The sequence below is a fragment of the Callorhinus ursinus genome, unplaced genomic scaffold (assembly GCF_003265705.2).
Source record: "Callorhinus ursinus isolate GAN/ISIS: 27379988/994484 unplaced genomic scaffold, GSC_fseal_2.0 scaffold5, whole genome shotgun sequence".
Taxonomy (NCBI): Eukaryota; Metazoa; Chordata; class Mammalia; order Carnivora; family Otariidae; genus Callorhinus; species Callorhinus ursinus.
In genome coordinates, this window is record NW_027397067.1 from 25206434 (window position 1) to 25234415 (window position 27982).

At 38.0% G+C, this 27982-nt stretch overlaps 1 protein-coding gene across 1 annotated transcript in view; it reads left to right on the top strand.

The window, feature by feature from the left end:
• The first annotated feature begins 6877 nt into the window (after positions 1-6877).
• The window catches only part of CRISPLD1 (cysteine rich secretory protein LCCL domain containing 1), a 44556-nt gene continuing 23451 nt past the window's right edge, over positions 6878-27982 (top strand). Inside the window, exons 1-2 of the mRNA XM_025871463.2 lie at positions 6878-7208; positions 8174-8493. Coding sequence (XP_025727248.1) covers positions 8236-8493 — 258 coding nt within the window. The 5' untranslated portion in view covers positions 6878-7208; positions 8174-8235. The remainder of the gene's footprint in view (positions 7209-8173; positions 8494-27982) is intronic.

The following is a 27982-nucleotide window of genomic DNA, read 5'->3' on the forward strand; positions in this document are numbered from 1 at the left end:
ACTTGATTGTAAAGTGTAAAATAATAAAGGCAGAAGATAACATAGGAAAACTTTCTTCATGACTTTGGGATAGGCAAATATTTCTCCAACAGGTTACACACATCACTTACCAAAAGAAAAAGACTGATAAATGAACTTCATTAAAATTAGGACATTATGTTCATTGAGAGACATGATTACAAGAGTGAAAAGGCAATGACAGGAGAGAAATAAGAAATGTATATTTTATATCTAAAAAAGACACACGCCCAACACTTACAAAAGATCAAGAAGAAAAAGGTATACAATCCAATTTACCTACTGAAATTTTACATAAATATACATTAGGACTCACTAGTTCTACTCTTAGCTATATAGCCAATAAAAAAGTATAAATATGTGTGTAAAAAGACATGTACAGGAATGTTCCTAGCAGCATTATTTTTACACTCCTAAACTGGAAATAACTGTAATATTGAACAACAGAATGGATAAATTTGGTATGTTCACTAAAGAAAAAGAACAAATTATTGCTATCTGCAACAACATGAATGACTCTTGCAGACATACTGAATTTGAAAGAAACAAGACACCAAAGAAGCCAGACAATGGAAGAATCTACTGTATGATTCCATTTATGTATAAATTAAAAATAAGCAAAGCTAATTGTAGATAAAAAGTAAGAATATTAGTTACCTTTAGGGAGGATATATCAGGAAAGAGGCACAAAATAGGCTTCTAGGGGATGATTATGTTCTCTATCTGGATCTGAGTGGTTTTCACACAGGTGTGTTAACTTTGTAAAATTTCATCAAGCTGAACACTTAAGATTTCTTCATTTTAATATATGTATATATGATTTTAATATATGTATATATGATTACATGCTTGCAGTTAGAGTAGAAAGGATACATATGGCATTCATTAAAAGTGTGTCACATATATATGAAAGACATATACATATATATGAAAGACATATGCATATACATATATATATTCCAGATCTTGAGCAGAGACAAAGGGCTGCTTTGAATAAGAATGGAGACTGTTTCCTATGGTAAGCTGAATTAAATACTATATGAGCAGTGAGAAGAAAATTGATTACACATTGCCAGAAATATTAGAGATTGTCTTCATCATGTCTATGTCTTGTCTTCGATTTGAAAGTTAAACCTCTAAACTGCACAGTACTTTGATTAAACCCCATTGAGTTTATAAAATAGCATATATAAAGCCTCTAGTTTAGTTCTTATAATAATATTTAACTCTTATTGAGTACTTTCTATTTGTTACTGTTTTAAGTACTCCCATGCATTAACTCTCTCTCTTTTTTTTTTTTTTTAAGATTTACCTATTTATTTTAAAGAGAGAGAGAAAGAGAGAGTGCACGATGGGGGGGGGGCAGAAGGAGAGGGAAAGAGAGTCTCAAGCAGACTCTGCACTGAGCATGGAGCCTAATGTCGGCTGGATCCCATGACCCCAAGATCATGACCCCAGCCAAAACCAAGAGTCTGTTCCTTAATCAACTGGCGCCCCCGTTAACTCATCTTAGTGCACAAAGTGACAAAGTTTAATATAGCTACTATTATTATTTCCTTTTAAAGAGGAAGGATCAAGGGCTCAGAGTGGCCAAGTAGCATAATCAAGGTCCCACAACTAGTAACAGGTCATGGCGCTAACTCCAGCATCTTAATTTAAAATTCTACACTTTAAAACATTTCACTACACTGATTCCACCTCTTAAAACAAGACAAGAATTCTATTCTTATATTCCCTCGCGGAGGACGGGTTTATCAGTGATGTACTACCAGAACAGCCAGTGCCTTGGCTTGAGATCCAGGTTTGAGGGTCATGAAACCATATAGTGGATGAAATGCCTATAGGAGAATATATACAGATGAATATACACAGGCATGCCTCATTTTTTTCCCGCTTTGTTTTATTGCACTTTACAGATATTGAATTTTTTACGAATTGAAGTTTGTGGCAACCCTGTGTCAAGCAAGGCTATTATGCCATTTTTCCAGAAGCATTTGCTCACTTCTTGTCTCTTTCTCACATTTTCATAATTCTCAAAATATATCACACTTTTTCATTGTTATTATGTTATGATCTGTGATCAGTGATCTTTGATGTTACTACTGTAATTCTTTTAGGGTGCTATGAACCATGCCCATATAAGACTGTGAACTTAATAAATGTTGTGTGTGCTCTGACTGCTCCACCTTCTAAGTGTTCGAGTGAAAGAATAATCACCATCTCTCACTTTAAATAAAAAAAAAAAAAAGAAATGATTAAGCTTAGTGAGGAAGGTATGTTGAAAACAGAGATAGATCAAAAGCCAGTCCTCTTGCACCAGTTAGCCGAATTGTGAATATAAAAAGAAGAGGTCTTGAAGGAAATTAAAAGTGCCACTTCAGTGAACACACAAATGATAAGAAAGCAAAACAGCCTTGTTGCTGATATGTAAATGTTTTAATGTTCTGAATAGGGGGTCAGATAAGCTACAACACTCTGTTAAGCATAAGCCTCATCCAGAGCAAGGCCCTGACTCTCCTAAATTCTGAAGGCTGAGAGAGGCGAGGAAGCTGCAGAAAAAAATTTGAAGCTAGAAGAGATTGGTTTAAGAATTTATGGAAGGAGCCATCTCCATAACATCAAAGTGCAAGGGGAAGCAGCCAATGCTGATGTAGAAGCTGCAGCAAGTTCTCCAGAAGATCCAGCTAAGATAACTAATGAGGGTGGCTGCACTAAATAACAGATCTCCAATGTAGACAAAACAGCCTTCTATTAGAAAAAAAGATGCCATCTAGGACTTTCACAGCTAGAGAGGAGAAGTCAATGCCTGGTTTCAAAGCTTCAAAGGATAGGCTCACTCTCTAGTTAGGGGTTAATGCAACTGATGACTTTAAGTTAAAGCCTCTGCTCATTTCCCATTCTGAAAATCTTAGGGCTCTTAAGAATGATGCTAAATCTACTTTGCTTGTGCTCTATAAACAACACCTGTATGATAGCACATCTGTTTACAACATGGTTCACTGAAGATTTTTTAGCCCACTGTTATGACCTATTGCTAAGAGAAAAAGATTCCTTACAAAATATTATTGCTCATTGACAAGCATCTGGTCACCCAAGAGCTCTGATGGAGATGTACAATGAGATTAATGTTGTTTTCATGCCAGCTAACATAACATCCACTTTGCTGCTTATGGATCAAAGACTAATTTTGACTTTCAAATCTTCTTATTAAAAAATACATTTCATAAAGTTATAGCTGCCATAGATAATGATTTCTCTGATGGATTTGGGCAAAGTAAGTTGAAAACCTCTGGAAAGTTTTCACTAGATGCCCTTAAAGAACGTGTGTGATTCATGGGAAAAGGTCAAAATAATCAACATCAAAAGGAATTTGGAAGAAGTTGATTCCAATCCTCATGGATGACTTTGAGGGGTTCAGGACTGCAGTGGAGGAAGTCACTGCAAATGTGGTGGAAACTGCAAGAGAACTAGAATTAGAAGTGGAGCCTGAAGATGTCATTGAACTATTGCAACATCATAAAACTGGAATGAATGAGGAGTTGCTTCTTATGGGTGAGCAAAGAAAGTGGTTTCTTGAGATGGAATCTACTCCTGGTGAAGATGTTGTGAAGATTTTTTAAATGACAATAAAGATTTAGAATATCACATAAACTTAGTTGAAGGCAGCAGCAGGGTTTGAGAGGATTGACTCAATTTTGAAGGAAGTTCTACTGTGGGTAAAATGCTCTCAAACATCATCACATGCTACAGAGAAATCATTTGTGAAAAAAAGAGTCAATCAACATGGCAAATTTCATCATTGTTTTAAGAAATTGCCACAGCCACCCCAACCTGCCATAACCACCCCCTTGATGTGTCAGCAGCCATCAATACTGAGGTAAGTCCCTCCACCAGGAAAAAGATTATGACTCACTGAAAGCTCAGATGACCATTGGCATTTTTTAGAAATATTTTTTAATTAAGATATACATTGTTTTTTAGACATAATGCTATTGTACACTTAATAGACTACAGTATAGTATAAACATAGCTTTTATATGCACTGGGAAATTTAAAAAATTCATTTGACTTGCTTTATTATGATATTTGCTTTATTGCAATGGTCTGGAAATGAAACCACAATATCTCTTAGGCATGCCCATACCTACTTTTGCAAGGGCAGAGATAGAAAAACATATAAGAATGTATTTAAAGATAGCATCTAAGTATGCACCATAGCAGAAAATTATAGCAGCATGGACAAAATGACATTGCCAGAGGAAGGTATCTTCTTTGTGGAATATGTCTGTTAGAATACTTTGAGCTGCAAGTAGCTGAATACGCAAGTCAATGTGGCCTAAATAATACATTTATTATCTCTCTTGTAGGCAGGTGTACAATGACTGGCCAATGGCAAAGAGACTTAGCCACTATCTGTCCATCCATTCAGCCAAGCTGATAGGTCTCTGCTCTCAGGCTTACCCCTCTTCTTTGTACAATAACAGCTGTATCTTTAAATTTCACAAAATTATCAGCACCTGCCGGGACATTTTCTTTTTATCACAAAAGAAAGCCTTGCCAACCCTTCTCCTCATACCTAAGAAGATTTCTTCCATCCTTTCTGTAGCCAGGGTTGCATGGCACGTCCATGTGAAATCAATCACTGCCCAGGGATAAATTGTGATGACTGGCTTTAATTAATCAACATTCATCTCAAGGATGCTAGCTGGACAGCATGTGAGAGGGTGACCACCCTCAGTAAACTGCAGGCTTGGGAGAAAAGGGTAGAAGGCTGGTTATTGGTTAAGCAATCAACAGCGTCTGCCACAAGAAAGTAGTAATGCTAACATTATAAGTAACATCCTTACCCACAAACCAAAGTGCCATTTTTGTATGAATTCAGCATGGAGAAGATGTTCGCTCTGTCTACATACAGATTTCTCAACCACAAATAAAAATGTGAAGAGTATCATCTTTAAGTATTCAAGAATATTGTCACTTCTCTTCAGAACATTTCAGGCATATATATTAAATCAGATATGATCAGCTGTATTATCAAAATGTTAATATTTAATATAATGAAGTTTGAATCATTCTTTTACATAAAAATATGACCTGAAGTACCAAATTGGAGACCAATTTAAATGCTGAGCCAAGGGATAAAAACTTTTTTTTTTTCTTGTCTGGAGAGTTTAGAAATAAAACCTTAAAGCCAAATCTTATTTTCTTTAATGTAAGCCTTTAGGTGTCTGATTTGTATATTGTGTAGGAAGGCTTACGATGGAAACATTCAAGAGTCAATGCATTTCACTTCGGGTCCTTATCATCTTACTTCCCTTCTTCCCAATTTAAATTCACTTTGAAAATGTTTCAAGTGATGTTATTACTTTTAAGATTTTTTTATTTGATACTCAGCATACTTTTCAATACTACATTAAAATTGTAGTTTCCAGGAGGGAAAGCCAGTTTTCTGAACCCTTTGCAGAAGAGTTATAAATAACTCTTTGAAAAGTACAAAGCAACAGTCTTTTTGTGCTTAAACTACCATGAAGTTGCAAAATTACACCTTCTATGAAAGTCATATGTGCACCAAAATTTTTCACCTTCTGTGCCCTTCTGATAGGTGATGCTTTCCTTTTCTTTATTGTGAGAAGAAGCAAGGTCTCAAGTGCACTTGAGGCTTAAATGACAGTGTTTAGGTTTGATAAAGTGTAATTGTATTGTGGAAAGAAACAGGTAGCAGCTTGGGATGATTTGGGAGTTACTATCAAAATGTTTTACTTCATTTGATCATATGCTATACACTGTAGCATTTAGAAATAAAGAATTAAAATCATGGCTCACTACAGAAGGGAAGCAAAAGTAAATGAATTAAATTAATTAATTAAAAAGAAACCTATCTGTAAAAGCAGTACCACATTCAGTAGGGTGAGCCTTCCTGAATTTAAAGATAGTTATTTTCTTACTCCAGATTATAACATGGACTACAGGGAAACTGGTACTCATTTCACTATCAATTCTAGGGCTGGGTTTTGAATTCCTGTTAATATAGCACTGATAAATTAATTTAGGGTGCCCTTTATATATCAATTCCAAAAATATATACATCATTATAAAAGAAAAAAAAGTGCTCTCGTCCCCTTGGGAAGCGAATGCCACATATTTTACAGATGAAGTGAGACTCTCAACTGTCAGACAATCCCAAGTGCCACATCATTACATCATTCTATGAAACCCATTGTCCATCTGGTCATCATAAAGGTTTAATGGAGCCAACAAGAACAACTTCTCAATTCTAGACACTGGGTCCTGGAAACAGAAGTGATCTCCTGGAGAAAATAAAAGAAAAAGACTTTCCTTCCCCATCCCGTCCCCCAGTACCTCTTCTGCATCTCCAAGATCTGATGTGTTAACCCATCCCCACTCCCTCTGCATGCTCTCTGGGGGCGCCTCCTTTTCTGTAAGGGTTGTTAAAATCATTGTAGCATCTCGTCAGGAAGCAACTAGGAAGAAGACCTCTGGAAGCAGAGGAGCTGTGAGGGGCGGGAGGAGTTGGGGCCCTCCTTGCACACGCCTCCCCCAGGGTCCTGACCCGCACGCCGGGCCTCTGAAGCCCAAAGCACGCCCACAAAGGCCAAGCGTCCAGGCTTCGCAGGGCCGGGGGAGAAGCAGAGCGGCTGCTCCCTGCTCCGCAGCAGGCAGCGGGCCAGGCTGGGTAGAGGTGGGGGTGGGCGAGGAGGGGCGCTCACGTCACGTGCGCGCGCAGGGACCGCAATAAATGTCCGGGAGCTCGCGGGAGCGGCGGAAGCGCTCGGCGCCTGCTCTGCGCACCGCGGCAGCACCGAGCGGGGAGCGCGAGGTCGCCGCCAGCCTTCGCCTCCCAGCCCCGCTCCTGTCCCCGCCCCTTGCTCCTGCAGAGAGCGCTCGGAGGAGCTCGGGCGCCCACGCTAGCTAGCCGGGCCGCTCCCTTTCAGCCCGAATTTCAGGCTCTAACTTCGGAGCGCTTCGCCTGCTGCAGGACCTAACGGAGCCGCGGAGGCCGAGGCTCGCGTCCACCCTCAGTCAGCGCCCTCGTCGCCCCAGGACGCGCTGCGTCCCGGTCCTTCCCGACCCGACTGTGTGTGTGCAGTCGCGTGCGCAGGCTGGGGCGGCTGCGGGAGCCCGGCCGTGGTGTTCCGCTCCGCTCTCGTAGGGAACTTCATGCTGGAGAGGTAAGGGCATTTCTAAAACTCATCGCCGAGTTGTCAGGCTCCCACCTTTTCCCATCTACTTTTTTTCTTCCAAAACCCCACTTAAAAAAAAAAAAAAGCCAACTTGTAGAGAATGGGCGGACAAGGAGGGTGAGTGGGCTGCTTGGAAAGCTGCAGCGATGGAGATCTGCGGATGCTTGTGCTTTCAAGTGACTGTGGGTTTCATCTCCTCCTCCTCCTGTCGCGCGCTTTCCGTTTGGGTTATGAAGAGTGTGCGCCTGCAGCGTGTGGGAGGAAAAGCTGAAGTTAGTGGTGAACTGTTAGCTCTATCGGGTGCGGGCCACAGGCTGGGCTCACACTTCCCAGGAAATAATGATTGAATTCTTCTTGCCCTGCGCCTGGTTAAGAGGAGGCTTCCTCCCAGACCATTCTTTGGCATTAGTTCCGTGGGCCCTCTTGATGTATCCATGGATACATGGATGAATGACATTTTGTACTTTAAAACATTCACCTCAATTTCTGCATGTTGTGGACATTCTGAGTGTCTGCGAACTGGATATAGGACACTGGTATAAAATAATACCTTAATACAGAGAAACATGGACCTCTAGATTGATAGAAAACCCTGTAGGTAGATAATACCTTTTGCAGGCTGTATGTAATATATAGCCATGTAAAGCCTTTCAATTCAGAAATTGATTTCAGACTTGGACTCTTCGGGGCTACTTTTGCCATTTATTTTGGCCTCATGCATGTTATCTTGGTACATATAGTTGTTTATTTTGTGAAAATAACGCAATGTGAAAAGTCCTCTGGAGGAAAAATGGTTTGGAGATAGGTATTTCAAAAAGTGCATGTCCATTTGTTGGCATTATAGCAACAAATCAAACTGTCACACTTCCTTTGTAACTGTTATTTTACTTTTGTTATTAGAAAACTAGTATCTGCCTCGATTTTCACCTTAATCACACTGCATGTCGTTATAGCCAAAAGGAGTGGAAGAGCCTGTCTTGGAGATTTTCCTGGGGAAATCCTGAGATCATTCATTATGAAGTGTACCGCGCAGGAGTGGCTCAGAGTAACCACAGTGCTATTCATGGCTAGAGCAATTCCAGCCATGGTAGTTCCTAATGCTACTTTACTGGAGAAACTTTTGGAAAAGTACATGGATGAGGATGGTGAATGGTGGATGGCCAAGCATAGAGGGAAAAGGGCCATCACAGACAATGACATGCAGAGTATCTTGGACCTTCATAACAAATTACGAAGTCAGGTGTATCCAACAGCATCTAATATGCAGTATATGGTAAGGAAATTTTTCAAATGGTATGTACAAAAAATGTTTATTAATGCTTTCAGTCTTCCTGGTGAAATTCCCTCAGGCTATTATTTAATCTTTACCATTTGTCCTGTATAAAATTAAAAAAAAAGAGATTTTCTTGGGGGAGTATCTTCCTCTGCATGTTCTTTTATCAGTGTTCCCTTTATTCTAAGAGCTCTTTGAATTTCAGAGTAGAATTAAATATCTTCAGATGCAATGTTCCTACTGAAAGTCCTAAATTCTACTCTTACCAGGAAGATACCTATACTGAAAATGCTGAACAGCTGACACATTTGCTTTTAAGTGACTTAGTAGAACACTTGCTTCCTAATTCCTAACTGATGGAACTTATGAATGGTGGATCTGAAAAAATCAGGGACCAAGAATTTAAAGCAGTTTTCTGGATTGTTGATAACTTTCCAGTGGGTCCTTGCTTCTTACCAATATGTAAATGACCCATTGTAAAGGGTATGCTTCTGTGGTTGCCTTATGTTAAGCAGTGCTTTGGCAATGACTTTGTTTTCTTGTGGGTTTATTTGTGCACTTTGACATGTGAAAACAAGCGTGGACAAAGATTAAAATAAATATGTGACTTATCCATAATAACCTCATATTTATTTTTAGAGTAAAGTAACAAGTTTGGGAAACAAACTTACATTATTATCATTATTTTTATTTATTATTATTTTTAGAGAGGTAGGGAGAGAGAGCAAGAGATTCTTAAGCAGGCTCCCTGCCCAAAGTGGAGTCAGACGCGGGGCTTGATCTCATGACCCTGAGATTATGACCTGAGCCGAAATCAAGAGTCGGACACTTAATCAACTGAGCCACCCAGGCATCCCACAAACTTATTCTTTAAAGGCTATTAGGTTATTACTCATTAATGTATTACTCTATACCTTAAATATGGAGAAAAAATTTCAAATATCTATTGCACTAAAATTAGGAATGTACTAGCAAAAACTGATAAGTAATCATTGGTGATAGCAACGTTTATACGGTGGACCTTGGGAATCACATTTCTCCTTTGGATACGTTGTAGGGTATAGTTAGTTTTAATGCATTCTAGTTTTCTTCTTTCTGCATTCACATTAGTGCTGATGGATATTCTCTAGGCAACTTTTATGATATATGGAAGTTCTAAGTTCACATTACCCATTACAAAGTACAGCTTACTATTTTAACTTTCACTAGAAAAAAGAATTTACCCTGAAGAAAGTAGGTAGCACTCAAGAGAACTCATCAGAGGTTAAGAATCAGGGCCTGGCAATCAGGCGGTCTGGGTTTAAATTCTGGCACTGATACCCACTAGCTGTGTGATTTAGGGCAACTTAATTTCTCTCTACTTCCATTCCCTCATGTCTAGCATGTGTACTCACCTCAGAGGGTTGTTGTGGGGATTGAATGAGATGACCTGTGTAAAGTTTAGCTCATTATCAGGCATATTGTAAGGTCTTAGTAAATGTGACTATGACCGATAGTTGATTTTATGTCTTCCCATAGCGTTTAAATATAATACCTAAGGAAAATGTTAGCTCTTTTAAAAATTCTTTGCAGGCTGTGACGTCTGTAATGTCTCACATTTCGGCTTTTTGTGTATTTTAAAGCATTTGTCCAAAGTAAAAAATTCTATGACTTCTTCATTTGTGAGCTTTCAAACAGCAAGAGCCCTAATTACAGAGCCTTTCCAAGTAGGCCACCTTATGCTTATACCATGTGGATAGGTATTCCATTGCTTTATTTAAAATAAGGAAGAACTTGGGAGTTTGAACTCACAAAAAGAAACCTGAGAATATTTGTGTGTGTTTTAAGTAATATGGAAATAATGAAAGAACAGTTCTGTGATTGGTTTTCATGTCTTACTTCCAAAGAAAATAACTGCCTATTGTATGATGTCTAGTCTGGGGTGTTTATAGGAGTTTCTTTTTAGTTTCACTGGTTTCATTCTATCCTTGAAATGTAGATTTAGAAACCAGCCAGGGTTTATGTTGTGTTGCCCTTAGATACTATTAGCACTGGAACTGTGTCTTGGCCATTAACTGGGCTGCAAAGGACTTCATTGCCCAACTGTACTGGAACACGTTTTCTAGAATACACATTTAAGGGGAAGGTCTAAAAGAACAATACTATATTATGTGAAATATTGTTGACTTATGTATTACATAGCAGTAGAAGTATGGATGTTGATCAACCTTGTGAAAATGTTACTTATTCAAATAGTTATTTAAAAGTGTATTTATTCTGAGACAGCAAAATTAAAATTTGGCCTAAAGAGCTACTTCCTGTAAAATCTGCAATACCCTAGAAGTGCCAACACTTTGTCTACGTGTACACTGCATGTCACTAGCCAGTTACCTTATTGACGCTTGGTGCTCATTTAAGTGTACTCTTTGTACTTGAACCAGTGGCAGCCAAACCACATCCACATTTATTAACATCACATCCCTACCCCTACTCTTATCATCATTTAACTAATAGGTTAAAAATTGACTCTGGAACACCACATCTTCCCTTGAAGAGCTTATAGGTTGATTGAGAAGAAAGAATAGACACATTTGAAAATGTTCAAGTAAACAAGGGCATAAAATTCTCTGCTAAAGTGTGTGAATAATGCCAAGGGAGCACAGAATAATGGAATATTCCTAATGGTGAGAGTTAATCAGTGGGGAGGAGGGGATTTATGTTATTCCTGGAAGGTGGTCAGGACCATGAATTGTGGCAAGGAGTGGAGGGCGTATCTCAACTAGAGGAAGAGAAGCAGGCAAGTGCTGCTTCCAGGGAAACTTCTAGAAGAGGAGTAGGTTGAGGAAAGCACAGACCTGGGGCAGAATCAGGAAGGGAAGAAATGAATTATTGATTATTGAAACCAGTGATGCTTGGAAAGGCTCCCTAATTGGCTTTCTTTTTGAAAGCTCATAAATGAAGATGTCCTACAAATTTTTACTTTAGACAAGCCTTTAAAAAGAAAGATTACCCATACTTAATTTTGGGTAAGTTGAGAAACTAGAGCTCTTAGGTCACCAAGGGAAACTGTTGCTGAAAGTGGCAATGGATTTTTAAAGGAAAAAATACTAGCTTTGGCCCTTGATAGCAGCAGGTTCACCTTTTGTCTCTGCTGCTTGCTGGTATGTGAACTCTGACAGTCAGCAACCATTCTGGGCACTGCTTTTCTCAATGGTAAAATTGGTGTAAAGAATAAAACTACAAGCTGAAAGGAGATAAGACATTGGACTGTTGCACGTACTTTCTTTTTTCCAGGTCTTTCCTTTCCATGGGTTTTCTTTCACCTTATCATTTGGTTGGTTTATTTTTCTGGTTATTTCATCAACGTGTTCTTGTTTCTAGCTCATCTTGTAAAACTTTGTTTCTTAGGTTTTTCCTTTTGGCCTTCTCCTTTCCTACAGGTTGTTCTGTATTCCTTTGACTTTAAATACCATCGTATATTGATGGTGTATAGTCCATAGCTAGTCTATATCTCTATGTAGCAATCGTCTCTTTGAGCTTCATTTTCATATTTCCTACTGGAAATATGGGTCATCTCCTTGTGGTATTACTCCCCAGTTACTTCAAACTTAAGATGTCTGTTACTTCAAACTTAAGATGTCTGAAGAGAAAATGAACTGCCTTACCTTTTTCCCTCCACCCCTTGCCCGTGATCCTACTTCTTTTCCTGGATTCTTAGTAGATCTCATCAACATCTGCTCAATTTACTGTAAGCAAAGCGAAACAAAACAAAACACCCCACAAAACAGAAAATTGGTCTCATCCCCCAACTCTTGCCATGCTCTCATTCTTTCTTCCCACTTTCATATAACATATGCACACAAACATAAATACACAGTTACTTACCAAATTCTGTAGCTCCTGTCTCAGAAATGTCTTTTGAATTCATCTCTCCCATTTTATCCTAACCTTTGCTCATAATCTCACCTCAAGATTGGTACTACAGCTTCTCACCCAACAGACTATAGCAGTCTGTTCCTACTTTATTTTTACTTTAGTCCACCTTCCTCATTGTTACTAAATCTGTCTTTTTCCTCAAACAAATCTGTGGTTGTTACTCAGCTGTGCAAAACTTCTGTTAACTTCTGGAAGCTCACAAGTTGAAGCCCACCTTGATTAATGTATAAAAGGAGGCACATCCTGTCAATTCTGCTCATGGCCCTCAACTCCCTTGTGTATATCCGGATCTGTGTTCACATTGAACTATTTTCACTGTTCCTTTTTTTTTTTTTTAAGATTTTATTTATTTATTTATTTGACAGAGAGAGCGGGAGAGAGACAGCGAGAGAGGGAACACAAGCAGGGGGAGTGGGAGAGGGAGAAGCAGGCTTCCTGCCGAGCAGGGAGCCCGATGCGGGGCTCGATCCCAGGACCCTGGGATCATGACCTGAGCCGAAGGCAGACGCCTAAGGACTGAGCCACCCAGGCGCCCCTATTTTCACTGTTCTTAAAGATGGTTGTGCTTCCTCATGTCTCTTTGCCTCTTTGCTCATCAGTTTCTTCTGTGTCCAGAATGTCTGTACTTCCTGTCCCTTCCTCAAACGTTGTCTTTCTGCAAAGCTTTCTCTGGTGCACCCATTCATCTGCTCCACAGAAGGAGCACCACTTCTGTGCTCCTCAATTATTTTATTCAAACTTATTGAAAGTATAACCGTTTTGTTGCAATTAAATAGTTACATGTCTCTTTTCCTTTCCAAGATTTTAAATTTCTAGATAGGTAAGCATCCTACCTTATTGTTTACAACCCTGTGCCTGATGCCTAGAAGTGCTTAGTAAATATTTTTTTGATTGAATATTGTTGATGGTTCAACAAATGTGTTGAATGAAGGGATGGGTGGAAAAATAGAGATTATATATGAGATAAATGTGAGGACAGGTAAGAAAGAGGAATTAAAATAATAAAATTTCTGGAAGGTAGGATATCAGCAACACTGGAGATATTGACATAGAAATTGGAAATGCTAGAGATGAAGGAATGAATGTTTCAAATAATTCAATATTTAAAATATTGATAGTACATTAAACATTATCCTGTAATATGGAGCTACTGAGATAATAATAAATATATTTGAATGTTCTGGAATTCAAATACTAAAATGAGTTAATGGGTATTTACCTCTTGCTACAATTTTTAACATAGAGCCCTTAAAACACTATAGACTGAAATCCCAAGTAGTTCACTGTGATGCAAAGTGTACGTAAGTCTAGAATGTGCTTTAGCAGCCAGAACAATTTACCTAAAAAAGGACACATGGGCCAATTATATAAGCCATTTTCCTCTATTATAAGTATTTCCATGTCTTTTCGGGAACTGTTGACAGACACTCTGCTGGGAGGTTTGGTGGCTGTGCCTGCTTGTTCTCACCTGACATATGGGCGAAACTATGGGCAGAACCTTGGCATAGCACTTTCCCAAATGTAGAACAAAACACATCTGAATACCTCTCCTTTTGCTAGGCAACCAGAGGCTCTGAGGCAAACAACCAGTGGTACTTTTGGTCCATGGTGCATGTTGCAATAACTTGGTTCCTGTTTGTTGCTTAGATTTTTTCTAAGGCCATGTTTAACATGGGAAGTTAAGTTGTTAGTGGTCTTGTTTTTTCCTGTACTTTAGTATAGCAGATAATCATAGAAACTGGACATGAGACAACCTAGTTTGCTAAACAGGGTGAAGCTAGTCTGGTTTCTGCCCTATATCTGTCTGGAGCCTGAATCCAAACCTGAAAGAGTGATTTTTATCTTGTGAGTTGCTCTGTTTACTCTCATAAATCTATATTTTCTGGCAGCATTTGCCACGTGTTACATATATCCAGAATAAATACAGGTAATGAAATGATGGCCTCATAACTCATTTACCCAAAATTCCATGCTTGCATATTTTTTATCTTGCTAAAAGTGGCAGAAAGAGGAGACAAGTAGTTTTAGGAGGAGAATGGAGCACTCAAAGCCAGAAAATGCCACAAAATTTTGAAATTGTTATTGTTATTTATTCCTTCATTCAGCAGATATCAGAGGTTTACTCTATGGCAGGCACCACTAGGACCCAGAAATAAACACAACAAACATTCTTCCTTGCCTGGAATAGGTGTGAAGACCCTGAATCACCATACTCAATAGAGTGCCCATGTGGTTGACACAGAGGGAGGGTGGGAAGTAATGTAGGAAATGAGATCAGAATTTTGAGAAGGACAGATTTAGATCATTGTAGAAACTCACTCTCAGTCTGAGCAGTAAGAAACCATTTGAACTGTTTAAACAGAGGAATAGTATGATCTTGAACTTACACAGAATCATCTGGCTTTGTTGAGAACAGAAATTAGGTGGTGCAAGGTGGGGCAAAAGTGTGAGCAGGGAGGCAAAGCTATTGCAATAATCCATCTAATACTGATAACTGGTAGCCATGAAGGTGGTTAGAAGCGGCAAAAGTGTGAATACACACTAAAACCCCTTTGCAATCATAACATCAATCTTGAAAAATTCAAGGAAGCCTTGTTGCAAGATTACTGAAATTGCCTTGGTGAGCTAGGCAGCCAGTAGGCTGGGAGTTTCTGCATCTAATGCAAGATCTAAATCCACTCAATTCCTGGCTGCAGTTTTTTGAAAATGGATGGTGTTTCTATTCTAGTTTAAAGATCAATGGGGAAGATTCTGTATCTTTCAACTTGTAGTGGCTTCCTGATGGTTACAGAGATCCCAGAAGTCACCCAGTTACTTGATACCCATTTTGCCAACAAATTCCAAGAGATTAGAGGAGGTTAAACCAACCCCTGCCTTCTCACTTCCCAGGATAAGGATGCCTGCTGTTTTCCCACATGGTTTTCTCTCCTCTCCCAAAAAGCCAGTCTACTCTTTCACTCCCTCTATTAACAACAGAAGATGAGACCTTTAGCATGAGAAGCAGAACAGGACAATGGCCTCGTTCTTGTCCAGTAATCACCAGTTTCTTTATGATGGGGTATATCATTAGGATTTTATTTCATTTTGGAGTTAGCAGATTTTGGATGTGGTATATGGCTGTAGTTTTTGCCTGAGGAACTAGAAGTATTGGAGTTACCATATTTTTAAGATAGGGAAGAATGTAGATAGATCAACTTTGGGTAGAGAAAGCTGGGGCTCAATTTTGGACATATTAAACTTAAGATTTAGCTCAAATATCCAAGTGAATTTGTCGTGTATGCAATTAGACAAATGTGGTGTAGTCTAATCTGGAACATAAAATTAGCATTTAGATAGTATTTAAAGCCATGAAAAGAGAGGAGATCTTCAAGGAAGTGAGTATAGAAAGAGATGTTTGAGAAGTGAGTCCTTGACACACTTTACGGTGTAGAGGTAGAGAGGTGGGGAGAAACAGCAAAGGGAATTGAAAATTAGGAAAAAATAACAACAACAACAACAAAAAAACCTGGGAGCATGATGTCCTTGAAGCTAAATGAAAAAAGGCAGAAGTGATGATCAGCTCTGTTAGATGACGCTTATAAAGATTAAGTAAAATAAGGAGCCTTGAATTTAAAAGTATGGAGGCCACATTGAAAGTCTGATAAACCAGTCTGGGTAAAGTCATAGTGGTCCAAGGGTAGCTGGGCAGAATGGGATGAAAACAATGAGCATGCACGTTCATTCACTCATTCATCAAAGACGTGTGTTTCATTTTCTATGGGCCAGGTAGTATCTGCATTCTTAACTGTTTTCTAACCAAAAATTTTTAGCTTAGTTTTAGAAGATGCAACTCAATAAATGTATCCCACACTTATAATGATGGTCGATAGGAAAATGCAATTTCTTTGAGTATTTTTTTTTACCTTTACTGAATGCCTTCATTAAAAACAAAATAATCATTTATAGTAATTTATAATCATAATTGAGTGACATTTAGTTCAAGAACATTCTTTGCTATCATTCAGCTGTGTCCTCTTACATAGTCCTTTTAGGAATTTACACAACCAAATAATTATACATGATTTAAAATTTAAATTCTCATATTTAAAAAAAATTTTTTAAAGATTTTATTTATTTGACAGAGAGAGACACAGCAAGAGAGGGAACACAAGAGAGAGGGAACACAAGCAGGGGGAGTGGGGGAGGGAGAAGCAGGCTTCCCACAGAGCAGGGAGCCCCATGCAGGGCTTGATCCCAGAACCCTGGGATCATGACCTGAGCCAAAAGCAGACGCTTAACGACTGAGCCACCCAGGTGCCCCTAAATTCTCATATTTTTAATGATTTTTACTAATTCATTTAAAGCCAGATATTTATAAAACTGACATATATGTCATATATTATTATGTACAATACATACATATAATATCTAGTTCATTGGAAGGAAATGTACAAATTCAAGTGGTAATGAATTGTCTGGTTCAGGTATTACAGTATATCTAAGTAACCCTTTCCTTATTTTCCTATGTATCTGTTGCCTTCAAAAATTTAAGAAGTTACAGAAAAGCTTTTATAATTGATTAAACCAATCTGTTATTGATGAACTTGTGCTTGAGAAAGCATTTAATTCAACAAATACTGATTAAGCATTTTTGTGTCAGGCACTGTTCTTGATGCTGGAGGATACATAAAGTTCAATAAGTTAATGAAAATAAGGGGAATGAAATGATAGAGAAGGATAGAGATGGAGCTAATCCTGTTGGACAGTTGAGGAAGACTTCTCCGAGTTGGTGTCTCTTGAGCTGAGAGCGAAGTTACAAGAAGGAGTCAGCTGAACAAAAATACAGAGACCTGGGCAGAAGGAATACTGGATACAAAGTCTCTAAGTCAGAAGTGAAGTGGGCTTTTCAGGGGTCACAAAGAAGGCTAGTGTGACAACTTTATTCAGTAATGAGGGAAGTGTTAGAAAATGAGGTAGACTTATAAGCATGGGCCAGAAGCCCTTGGTCGATAGGAAAATGCAATTTCTTTGAGTATTTTTTTTTTTACCTTTACTGAATGCCTTCATTAAAAACAAAATAATCATTTATAGTAATTTATAATCATAATTGAGTGACATTTAGTTCAGGAACATTCTTTGCTATGGTTCAGCTGTGTCCTCTTACATAGTCCTTTTAGGAATTTATACAACCAAATAATTATACATGATTTAAAATTTAAATTCTCATATTTAAAAAAAAATTTTTAAAGATTTTATTTATTTGACAGAGACACAGCAAGAGAGGGAACACAAGAGAGAGGGAACACAAGCAGGGGGAGTGGGGGAAGGAGAAGCGGGCTTCCCACAGAGCAGGGAGCCCCATGCAGGGCTTGATCCCAGGACCCTGGGATCATGACCTGAGCCAAGGTTATGGGTTATAGGTGAGGAGAAATTTGGATTTTATGCTGAGTGAAATGGAAATCCATTGGAAAATTTCTTGCAAGGGATTGACCTGGTAAATTTCCATTTCAAAAATTAATCTTTAAAAAAAATTATTCTGACTACATTATGGAGAGTGGTCTGAAGGAGAGCTAAGGCTGAAAGCAGAGAGGCAGTTAGGAAGCCATTGCTATATTCTGGGTGTGAGAGAATGGTGACTGGGACCAGGGTGATAGTGGTAAAGATGGGGAGAGGTGGGTGCTTTGAAGGTATGATTTGATGGCATTGCCAGTGGTTTGGTTGATAGCTTTAATGTGAAGGGTGAAAGAAAAGGAGAAATCTGGGATGTTCATAGATTTTACTTAAGCACATTGGTGGATAGCTGAAGCATTTTCTGAGAAGCAGACAGGAGTAGGTGAGGGTGGAATCAGGAATCTTTTTGGCCAAGCTTCATTGTGATGCCAAATGTCATCTTCCTTTGGGTTTTAATGGTCATTAGGGAGGTGGGACTGGAGATAAAAATGTGGAAATTACGTAGGTGTTATTAGGAAACATCTTAACTGACCGAACAAAATCATCCAAGGGGAAGATTTTTATGGACAAAAATCGTAGGCCTTGGATTGAGCCCTGGGGTCCTGCAATATGTAGAGGTTGAACAGAGAGGAGCAGTTAACAAAGAAAGCTGAGAAAAAGTGGTCAGCAAGATTGGAGACAGGGTAGACTGGTGTCCCAAAAGCCAGAAGAGAGTTCAACAAGGGAGAAGTCAGTGTTTCAGTATTGTTGAGAGGCTGAGTAAAATGAAGAAGAAAAGCCAACAATGGTTTTGTTAACATGGAGGTTGTTGATGACCTTGATATGAGTAATTTCAATGGTGGGGTCCGACTGGAAGTCTTACTGAAGTGGAAGAAGAGAATGGGAGAGGTAATAGGGAAGTTACTTCAAGTAACTCTTTAAGATGATGTTGCTGTGAAAGAGGTTAAAGATAATAAACTAGCTATTGCTAGAGGGGAATATGGGCTTTTTTTCATTTTTTTTTAAAGGAGTATTTTTGTAGGTTAATGAGAATGAAGAAGTTGAGAAAGCACTTGGCAATGGGAGGGAGAAAATGTAACTACAAAGTCACCTCATTTATTGTAACACGAAAGACTGAGGCTGTAGGTTCAGAAGCAGACAGTTTGGTGTATTCGATGAGGAGGAGAGAGAGAATTTTCATGTGGATGCTTCCGTTTTTTCCCCAGTGAAATTATAAAGCAAGATCATCAGCAGAGATTGAGAAGGCAGGAATGAAGGGTGTGAAGATAGGTCATTACGCGGTGGTAATTTTGGACATACTGCATAAAGATCCATATGGAATCAAATGTCTGGGATGTTTTGAGATGTTTTCAGCTCATTTCATTCATAATGCTATAAGTTTAAAAATCCAAGAGATATAGAGAAGAGTTACTATATAGTATGTCAAGATGTTTCTAAAAAACAGGGAAATTTAAAGTAATGATTCCTGCTCTGACTTGCCATAGGTCACATTGCTCTTTTTCAGCCATTTTATGTGATGTCACCTGCTTGACCTTTGAAGACATTTGACTAGGCATCTTCTGGAGATGAGAAAGAGATGATTAAAGGCAAGTTAGTGGGGTTCAAGTTTTGAAATATTCAGATACTACATAATACGGATCAAGTACAGATACAGACCAAATAGTGTTTGGGGTTCAGATTGCAAACTGAATGCTAAACACAGATAGTTGTGTGGGAATTCCAAAAATTAAATTATGGGATCAATCCAAATACGTGACTTGGAATAGTGGGTTACTAAAACTTACCAAAGATAAGAACATGGAACTATGATCTGGTGACACTTACTTTTTTTTCTTTTAAGTAGTTACCAGAATCAGTAAGGTGTGGTTAAGTCAACTGCTTACATCTAGCTTATTGGAGAAATGGCAGCATCTTTTCTATATTGGCAGCTGATCGGCCTCAAAAACAAAATATGAATATGGACATAATCTATTTAGTAGGCTATGCTGCTTTATATTTTAAGTTTTTAATCAAAGAACATTTTGAAATCAATCATCAGGAAATTAAGGATAGCAAGTGTTTTCATTAGATAAAAGCCATTAGGTATGATTTTGGGAATAGGATGCTTTAGTCCAGCACTGCTGAAACTTTAATGTGCATATGAATCCCCTGGGAATCTTGTTAAAATACAGATTTTGATTCAGTAAGTCTACGTAGGCCTCACTATTCTGCAGGCTCCCAGGTGATGTGGCAGCACCATCTGGGAACCCCAGTTTGAATAGACTCTAGGCTCCCTGAAGGACATGAAACATTGACTCTGGAATTCAGATTCTTTCTTTTTCCCCTCCTCAACTATTATATTCGCCTTCTTCCTTTTTATAAGATAGCAGCTGTAACTACTAATGCAGGACAACAGAAACTCCTTTTCACTCTCTTTCAAGAAGTACTTAGAAACCAAAAAGATAAAAGCGTTTGAACAGTAAAATCCCCCAATGCCTAATGTTTAAATCAGTCTAATTGGAGGAGAAATGGAAAATGAAATCTTAAAATTAGCTAATGGCACAGTTCTGCGGGATAGTGACAGGAGAGGTGTAGTCAGTGATAGGATAAACAATAAAGGGCATATGAGTGAGGAGGGAGGAAGTGGAATTTCATACTGGGCAAGTATGGAGGGGCAATTAGAAAAGAAGGATAATGAGCTATTAGATAAGACCCAGGAATGAGCACGAGAGTTCCTGTTCATAGACTCCCATGTATGTTGTACCTCAGACAATATAAAGTAATCCCGCGAAGGGGGCAGTTCCTTAAAGGTGCCGGGAGTAAAACACAAAACTGTATCTTATATTTCCTCAAGACATGGCAGATCCATATCTGAAATACTGAATGATTGACTGTATATGGTGAGATCAAATGTTATCCAGAGAAGGGAAACCAAAGCCTTAGAAGTATGGGGGGGGGCGTGGCTCTGGATTGAGATGGAATAAGAGCATCAGAACTCTTGCCTAGAAAGAGGGAGCAGAGAGGTCTGTTCACCAAGAGTTCTGTGAACACAGAAAACTAAACAAATGAAAAGCATCACTAATTTCACATGAGCATCTATGCCATGATTCCATATACCTTGGGTTTTTTTGATGCTGTACAGATCTTGCCTAGCCTGATCACCTTTGCACATGTCGGAATGCCTTATGCCCTCCTGGTTTTCTCTCTAACAAATTTTTCCTCTTCCTTAAGAATCTGCTTTTGTCTAAACCCTTCCATACAGAGTTAGGTGCACTCCCACGCAGTGCCCAGCTCCCATAGCATTTCATATCTGCCTTTGCCCCTGGTATTTGCATCCTGTCTCTTTCTCTAACCTTCCATTCATTTATGGGAAGGACCTGTTCTTTAGTAATTTTTGCATTCCCCGGCTGAGTGGCTGACAGATACTCCACGCTCAACTCATGCTAGTTGGAATGGGAAAAAATGTAATGAATATATGAAAAATGAAAAGATGATTAGGTCTTCAACAACAGTTCTAAAATGGGTAGAATGCAAAAGGATTTGATTAATTTTGTTCTGACAAGAAAATTCTCTTAAAAATTGCAAAAACATTCTTTTTAATGAAGTATGGTGTTTATATTTTATTTTATAATTTTAAGTGCAGTTGCATTTTGGTTAGGTAAAATCATTCTTTAATAAGTATGACAGGTGGCCAAATTGGCACTGGATTTCAGTGACTTTGAGAGTTACATTGGTTTATGGACAGCTCTATCTCATGAAGTGAGGATGTCTATACCCCTCAGCAAGTATGGAGACTCTTTCAGGAGATAGAGGGATCAGAGTGCGAAGACTTTTGCCAGAGCACTGTTTTTGAGATGTAAATCACAATGTGGTTATAAGTACAAATTAATATATTTTAAAGTGCATATAAATCTTAAAGAATTTCAGAAAAAAACAGTAATCAAGAAAGGCTTCTTAGAAGAGGTACATTTTGAAATAGTATTTGGAAGAAGTTATAGTCGTGGTGTGGTGGGGAATTTGGAAGAGAGCATTTGGATGATGAGAACCTTCTTAGTAAAGAGGTTGATATGAGAATATGTGTACAGTTGATTAGAAGGCAAGTACTTGGCAGCCACAATGTGTATAAACTGAGGGTTGCAGAAGGGGAGGTAGGTGGGGAGATGAGGTAACGGGGTGATGGGCATTAAGGGAGGCATGTGATGTGTGATGAACACTGGGTGTTATACACAATTAATGAATCATTGAACACTACATCAGAAACTAATGATGTACTATACGTTGGCTAATTGAATTAAAAAAAAAAAAAGAACTGATCCAAGCCTCTATATGGAGATATTTGGGGATGTATTTTTTTCTACGTATAATGAAAGAACCTTGTTCAAGCGCAAATCAGACAGACTAGAGCAGCATAACCCTACTCATCTTTCTATTCATATCTAAAAAAGAAAAAAAGAAAAAGAAACATTTCCTTTGACAAAATTTGACAGTATTCATTTGATTTTTGTAAGTGAAAGTTATTACAATGGATTTCTAAACTTGAGGTTTGTGAACACTTTTTAAATTATTCCTATGATACACACACATATCATCTTAACCTAAACTTTGGAGGTAGTTGGGAGTCTCAGTGGAAATATTATCTTAGAAATTTAATAGGAAAAACGGTCTTTAGGCTTGAAAGTTTATTGCTAATAGACTCAAAGCAAAGCTAGGAATAACTTACTCTAAACTTTGTATAATTAATATTGTATTGAATTTGAATTATAAGGGGATTATTTACCTTTCCATTGGGACTTTAGGTGGCAACGATTGATTATCTTGTGTTTCAATCATTCAAAATTTTGGATTTGAATTTCTTCCTTAGTCACATGACTATCAGCAGTGTTCCATTAAAAGGCTATGCAAATCACAGCAAATTAAGTAGATTCTTTTTTTTTTAAAGATTTTATTTATTTATTTGAGAGAGGGAGAGAATGAGAGACAGAGAGCACAAGAGGGAAGAGGGTCAGAGGGAGAAGCAGACTCCCTGCTGAGCAGGGAGCCCGATGCGGGACTCGATCCCGGGACTCCAGGATCACGACCTGAGCCGAAGGCAGTCGCTTAACCAACTGAGCCACCCAGGCGCCCAGTTAAGTAGATTCTTAAAGGAACGAGGAAATAAGAGAACATTTATTAAGATCTAATAGGTATCAGGTAATATGTTAGGCAGTTTGCTAATATAAATTCTGTGAGATATTTTTATTCTCAAATACTATTTTTTAGCAGGAAACAATGCCTCAATAATAAGAGTTCACCAGGAAAAGAAAAATGAGGGTCTATATGCAGAGTTGTGGACAGGACTAAAGTGAGCCATAAGGGATGGGGGGCACCCAGGCTTGAATGGTGATGTCACAGCCTGGTGAGGACTATTGCCTGAAAGAAGGGCTGTGTGACAGGTCACTGTCACCACCACAGTGAGGCAGAAGATTCAAAAGGGATGCATAGGGTTGGTGGTGGTCGGGGTAATACAGACACCTCACACCCTCTGACTTCCTGTTTGCGTCTCCCATTAGCCAAATCCAATTGGAATCCAGGGACCAAGAGAGCCTGAAGTAACTTAGTATGTAGGATTGAGCCTTTTGGGACATAGAGAATGGTAGTTAGGGACCAAGAATGGCTTTGTGGGAACAAAGAATATTTAACACAATAGTCTTTCTCAGATTTTCAAATAAGGACTTTTGAAAACCATATTTCTTAAAATCATCATCTTAGTCATTGTTTAATTATTGAAGAAGAAAAAGTTAAAGGCATATTCCTAAAGGACACCTAAAAACCTGATTGCTGTGGTTATTAAACTAGCTTTGAGTTTCCTAGCAGCCAAGGAAAACAGGAAACCATGTTTACATAGCTCCTATTGACTGCTGGGAAGGAAAACAATTTATCATTCTTGAGAGGAATTCTTAGTGAAAAGTTAACACAGAATTCTCACTATAGGAACAATGAGCATCTTACTATAGCAGTTTCATTAAAACTGTGTAAACATAATCATTTAAATATTTCTGGTTTTAGCGTTTGGTTTAAATTGAAGTTATGGTGTTAAATTATAAGTTTTGGTTTCTATGTGTCCATCAGCTTTTTCTATTACTAATTTGCCTAAGAAGAAGTTTTTCATTTGTTAACCCATCTCTTTCTTTCTGAAAACTAGAAAAGCATCCCTAAGTACAATAAATAAAAGCAATTAATATTTTATTTACTTTCAGGGCACCTGGGTGACTCAGTCAGTTAAACGTCTGCCTTCAGCTCAGGTCATGATCCCAAGGTTCTGGGATCGAGTCCCATATCGGGCTCCTTGCTCTCTCTCTCTCAAATACATAAATAAAATCTTAAAAAAATAATAAAAATATTTACTTTCGAAACCCAAGTTATATTGAAATATAAATACAAACTAATACATAAGCAGATAATATAGAATGACTTATTATGAGTTTAACTTTCCTATCATATATTTTTCTAGGCTTGACTTAATGATCAATTTTGCATCTATCTAAATTGTATGAGCTATAAATAAATTAAAACACAGGTGTTAATTCTTATAAATTGACCCAGTGCTATAAATGGAGACTTAAAGAACTGATAGATGCTAATTTTCAAGTTACTAAAGGATTTCCTTAAATATTGAATCTCCTCAAACATCTAGAACATAGTCTTGAAGATTATTAGCTACTCCTCTCTTAAATGACGATAAAAAATAATGAAGGCGTCATAACCTTGGATTAATCACAAAGTTAATACAAAGATATGACATTTCCAAAAGTAATCCAAGTTTAGCTTTTTAGAGATTTACCTTTTGCTTAGCATGGGTACATTATGACTACCCTTCCATTGAGTTTATATCACACATGTATGTTTGAGGCAGAGAACTCAGGTCCTGTATCTTCAATCCAAGTTATTGATTGTTTCCAGGCCAGCTGTGAGACAAGAGATAACTGATTAGTACATACTGGTAATGTATGTTATGCTATGTTTTATATTAGATGCCATGGAAAACACACAAAAAGTGTGAGGCACAATTTTTATTTTGAATTCTAGTTTGGGAATTAAGATGCAAAACAATGGATACAGATCAAGGGGAATATATAGTAATTGGTAAATTACATGTTTAAGAAGGTTCAGAGAAGAGTATGATAAATGGAATATTGTAGTTGGAATGACTTCCAAAAGGAGAGAGATTGTGAATAGGACTTTGGTGAAAGGATGAAGTTTAAGTAACTAAGTAGGAGAGCAGAAAAAGGACAGTTCCTTTTGGGGAAGATCTCTAATGGATTCAATTGACCAAGAAACTAGACAGGTGCTAGAACCTTGCAACTCTAAGTGTGGTTTTTCAGTGTATGGTCCTAGCACCAGGTCTTAGAAATATTATAGTTTAGATTTGTCTCCTAACCTGCCAAATCAGAATCTGCATTTTTTAAAAAAGATTTATTTATTTATTTTAGAGTGCGCATGCACAGCGAGAGGGAGTAGGGGCAGAGGGAGAGGGAGAGGGAGAGAGAATCTTCAAGCAGACTCCCTGCTGAGCAAGAAGCCCTTCTCAGGGCTCGATTTCAGGACCCCAAGATCATGACCTGAGCCAAAATCAAGAGTCAGCTACTTAGGTGACTGAGCCACGCAAGTGCCCCCAGAATCTGCATTTTGGAAAAGATCTTCTGGTGATTGATAAACTCTTTAAAGTTTCAGAGAGTCGGCTGTTGAGGGTCCCTGTTGTATAGAGGTGGGATATAAGTGAGCTAGTTAAGTTATGGTCAGACTTGGGGAGGGCATTGGCAGTGAGATGAGATGAATCAGTAGACATTTCTCTGTAAGGATTGTGTTGAATTAATGGCTCTGCTGTCTCACAAGGGCAATCTTCCATGCATCATACATTCAGTATCTCTGTATAATATTTAAACTATGGGTTTATTGAAATTATCTTGTGTGTTTATCCACACATTAAATTTCCGTTTCAAAAATATTTCAATATTAAGGAAATGAAGAGGCAATTCCCTAAATTACAGGTTGCTAGGGATTTAGTTTTTTTTTTTTTAAGGTTTTAAGGCATTGTTTTAAAGTGTTTTAAGTAAAATACTGCCACATCTGCCTCATATCTCTGTAACTTCCAGGAGACCCTCAGAAGTGCATTGCCTGGAGGTAATGCCACTTTCTCAGTACCTGGCCTCTGTGCAGTAACACAGGTGTTCCCTTTGAAATCTGAGCCTTGTACATTTTCCCTGGTACTACAAAGTCTTTTTGAGACAGGTGAGGCACAGTAGTTAAACACCTGAGGAAATTTTTGAGTTGTAAGGAATGTGTTACTGCAGATTTCCATAGTGCTTTCTATACCAGATGACTTTATCACAAAAAACATCATCCATTCTTTCAGCATTGATCGACTTGCTTCTTTATTTATTTCACTGATGTCAATTTCTTCATTGTAATTCTGAATAATACCACCAACAGGGAGCAAAGAAAGGTGGCTTAAAAAATTTATAATGAGGCATTCTATTTGGAATTTAAATCTGAAATCTTGTGAACTGTCAAATGTGTGACTTGCTTAGAATAACAGGTTCTTTTTGGAAGGCCAGGTTATTGCTATCGAGAGGATCATGTTGACAGCTTATCCTGTCAGATTTTTGGATTGCACTTTCTGATTCCAATAGGACACAGCAGTGATTTGGGGAGGGATTTAGTTTTGACACATGATGGATAATTTATAAACCTGTTTTTCCAGAAGTGAAGGCACAGCAAGAATTATCTTTTGTAGGTGGTATTTAGAAAGAAGTAACTCTTCATGTCTTTGGTTTTCTTCAACAGCTACGTTCATGAGCTGGCTAAAAATCCTTGTTCCTTTTAGCTGTGCAGAAAATTTACGTGTACGTTATGTTTTGGAAATCCATAAAGCTATATCAGTTTTACAAAAATGTGTTAGCTGGCTGAAAAATGCTGTTCCTTTTGGCAGTGCAGAAAAATTACATGTAGAAGTCTATGTCTTATATCAAAGGTTTTACCATTGTGTTTTTGGGATTAAGCTGAAGGGAGCCTGGATTTAACTTCTTACTCAGAATATATTCTTGTCACATTCAGTTAAGTTTCAGTTTATCTGTCTTGGACAATATTAAAACTTTCTTTAATAGAGATGATTCAGAAACAGTTGAGCTCTTCTCTAGACTCATAATTGGAAGATCTGAAACCTTTTTGGTTTTGCAATCTTGTAAATCGCAATAGAGCTTTAATTCTTTTTTTTTAAATTTAAGTGTAGTTGGTATACAATGTTATATTAGTTTCAGGTGCACAACAGCGATTTGACAATTCTATATGTTAGGCAGTGCTCACTATGATAAGTATAGTTACCATCTGTTACTACACAATGTTATTATGGTTTTATTAACTGCATTCTCTATGCTGTACTTTTCATCTCTATAACTTCTTTATTCATAACTGGAAGTTTGTATCTCTTAATCCCTTTCAATTATTTTGCCCATCCCCCTACCCTACCCCTCATTCCCTCTGGCAACCATCAGTTCTCTTTATTTGAGTCTGTTTCTGTTTCTGGTTGTTTGTTTAGATTCCACATATAAGTGAAATCATATGGTATTTTTCTTTCTTTGAGTTATTTCACTTAGCATAATATCCTCTAGGTTCATCCATGTTATTGCAAATGGCAAGATCTCATTCTTTTTTATGGCTGAGTAATATTCCATTGTATTCTAATAACGTATCTTTATTCATTTATTGATAAACACTTGGGTTGCTTCCATATCTTGAATATTGTAAATAATGCTGCGGTGAACATAGGGGTAGATATATCTTTTTGAATTTGTGTTTTTGTTTTCTTTGGTTAAATACTCAGTAGTGGAATTACTGGACTGTATGCTATTTCTCTTTTTATTTTTTTGAGGAATCTCATTGTTTTTCACAGTGGTAGCACCAATTTGTATTCCTACCAACAGTGTAGGAGGGTTCCTTTTTTCCCACACCCTCTCCAACACTTGTTATTTCTTTTTTTGTTTTTATGTGAACCATTCTGATTGGTATGAGTGATATCTCATTTTTGTTTCAAGATGCATTCCCTGATGGTTAGTGATGTTGAGCATCTTTTCATGTTCCTGTTGCCCATCTGTATGTCTTCTTTGGAAAAATGCCTATTCAAGTCCTC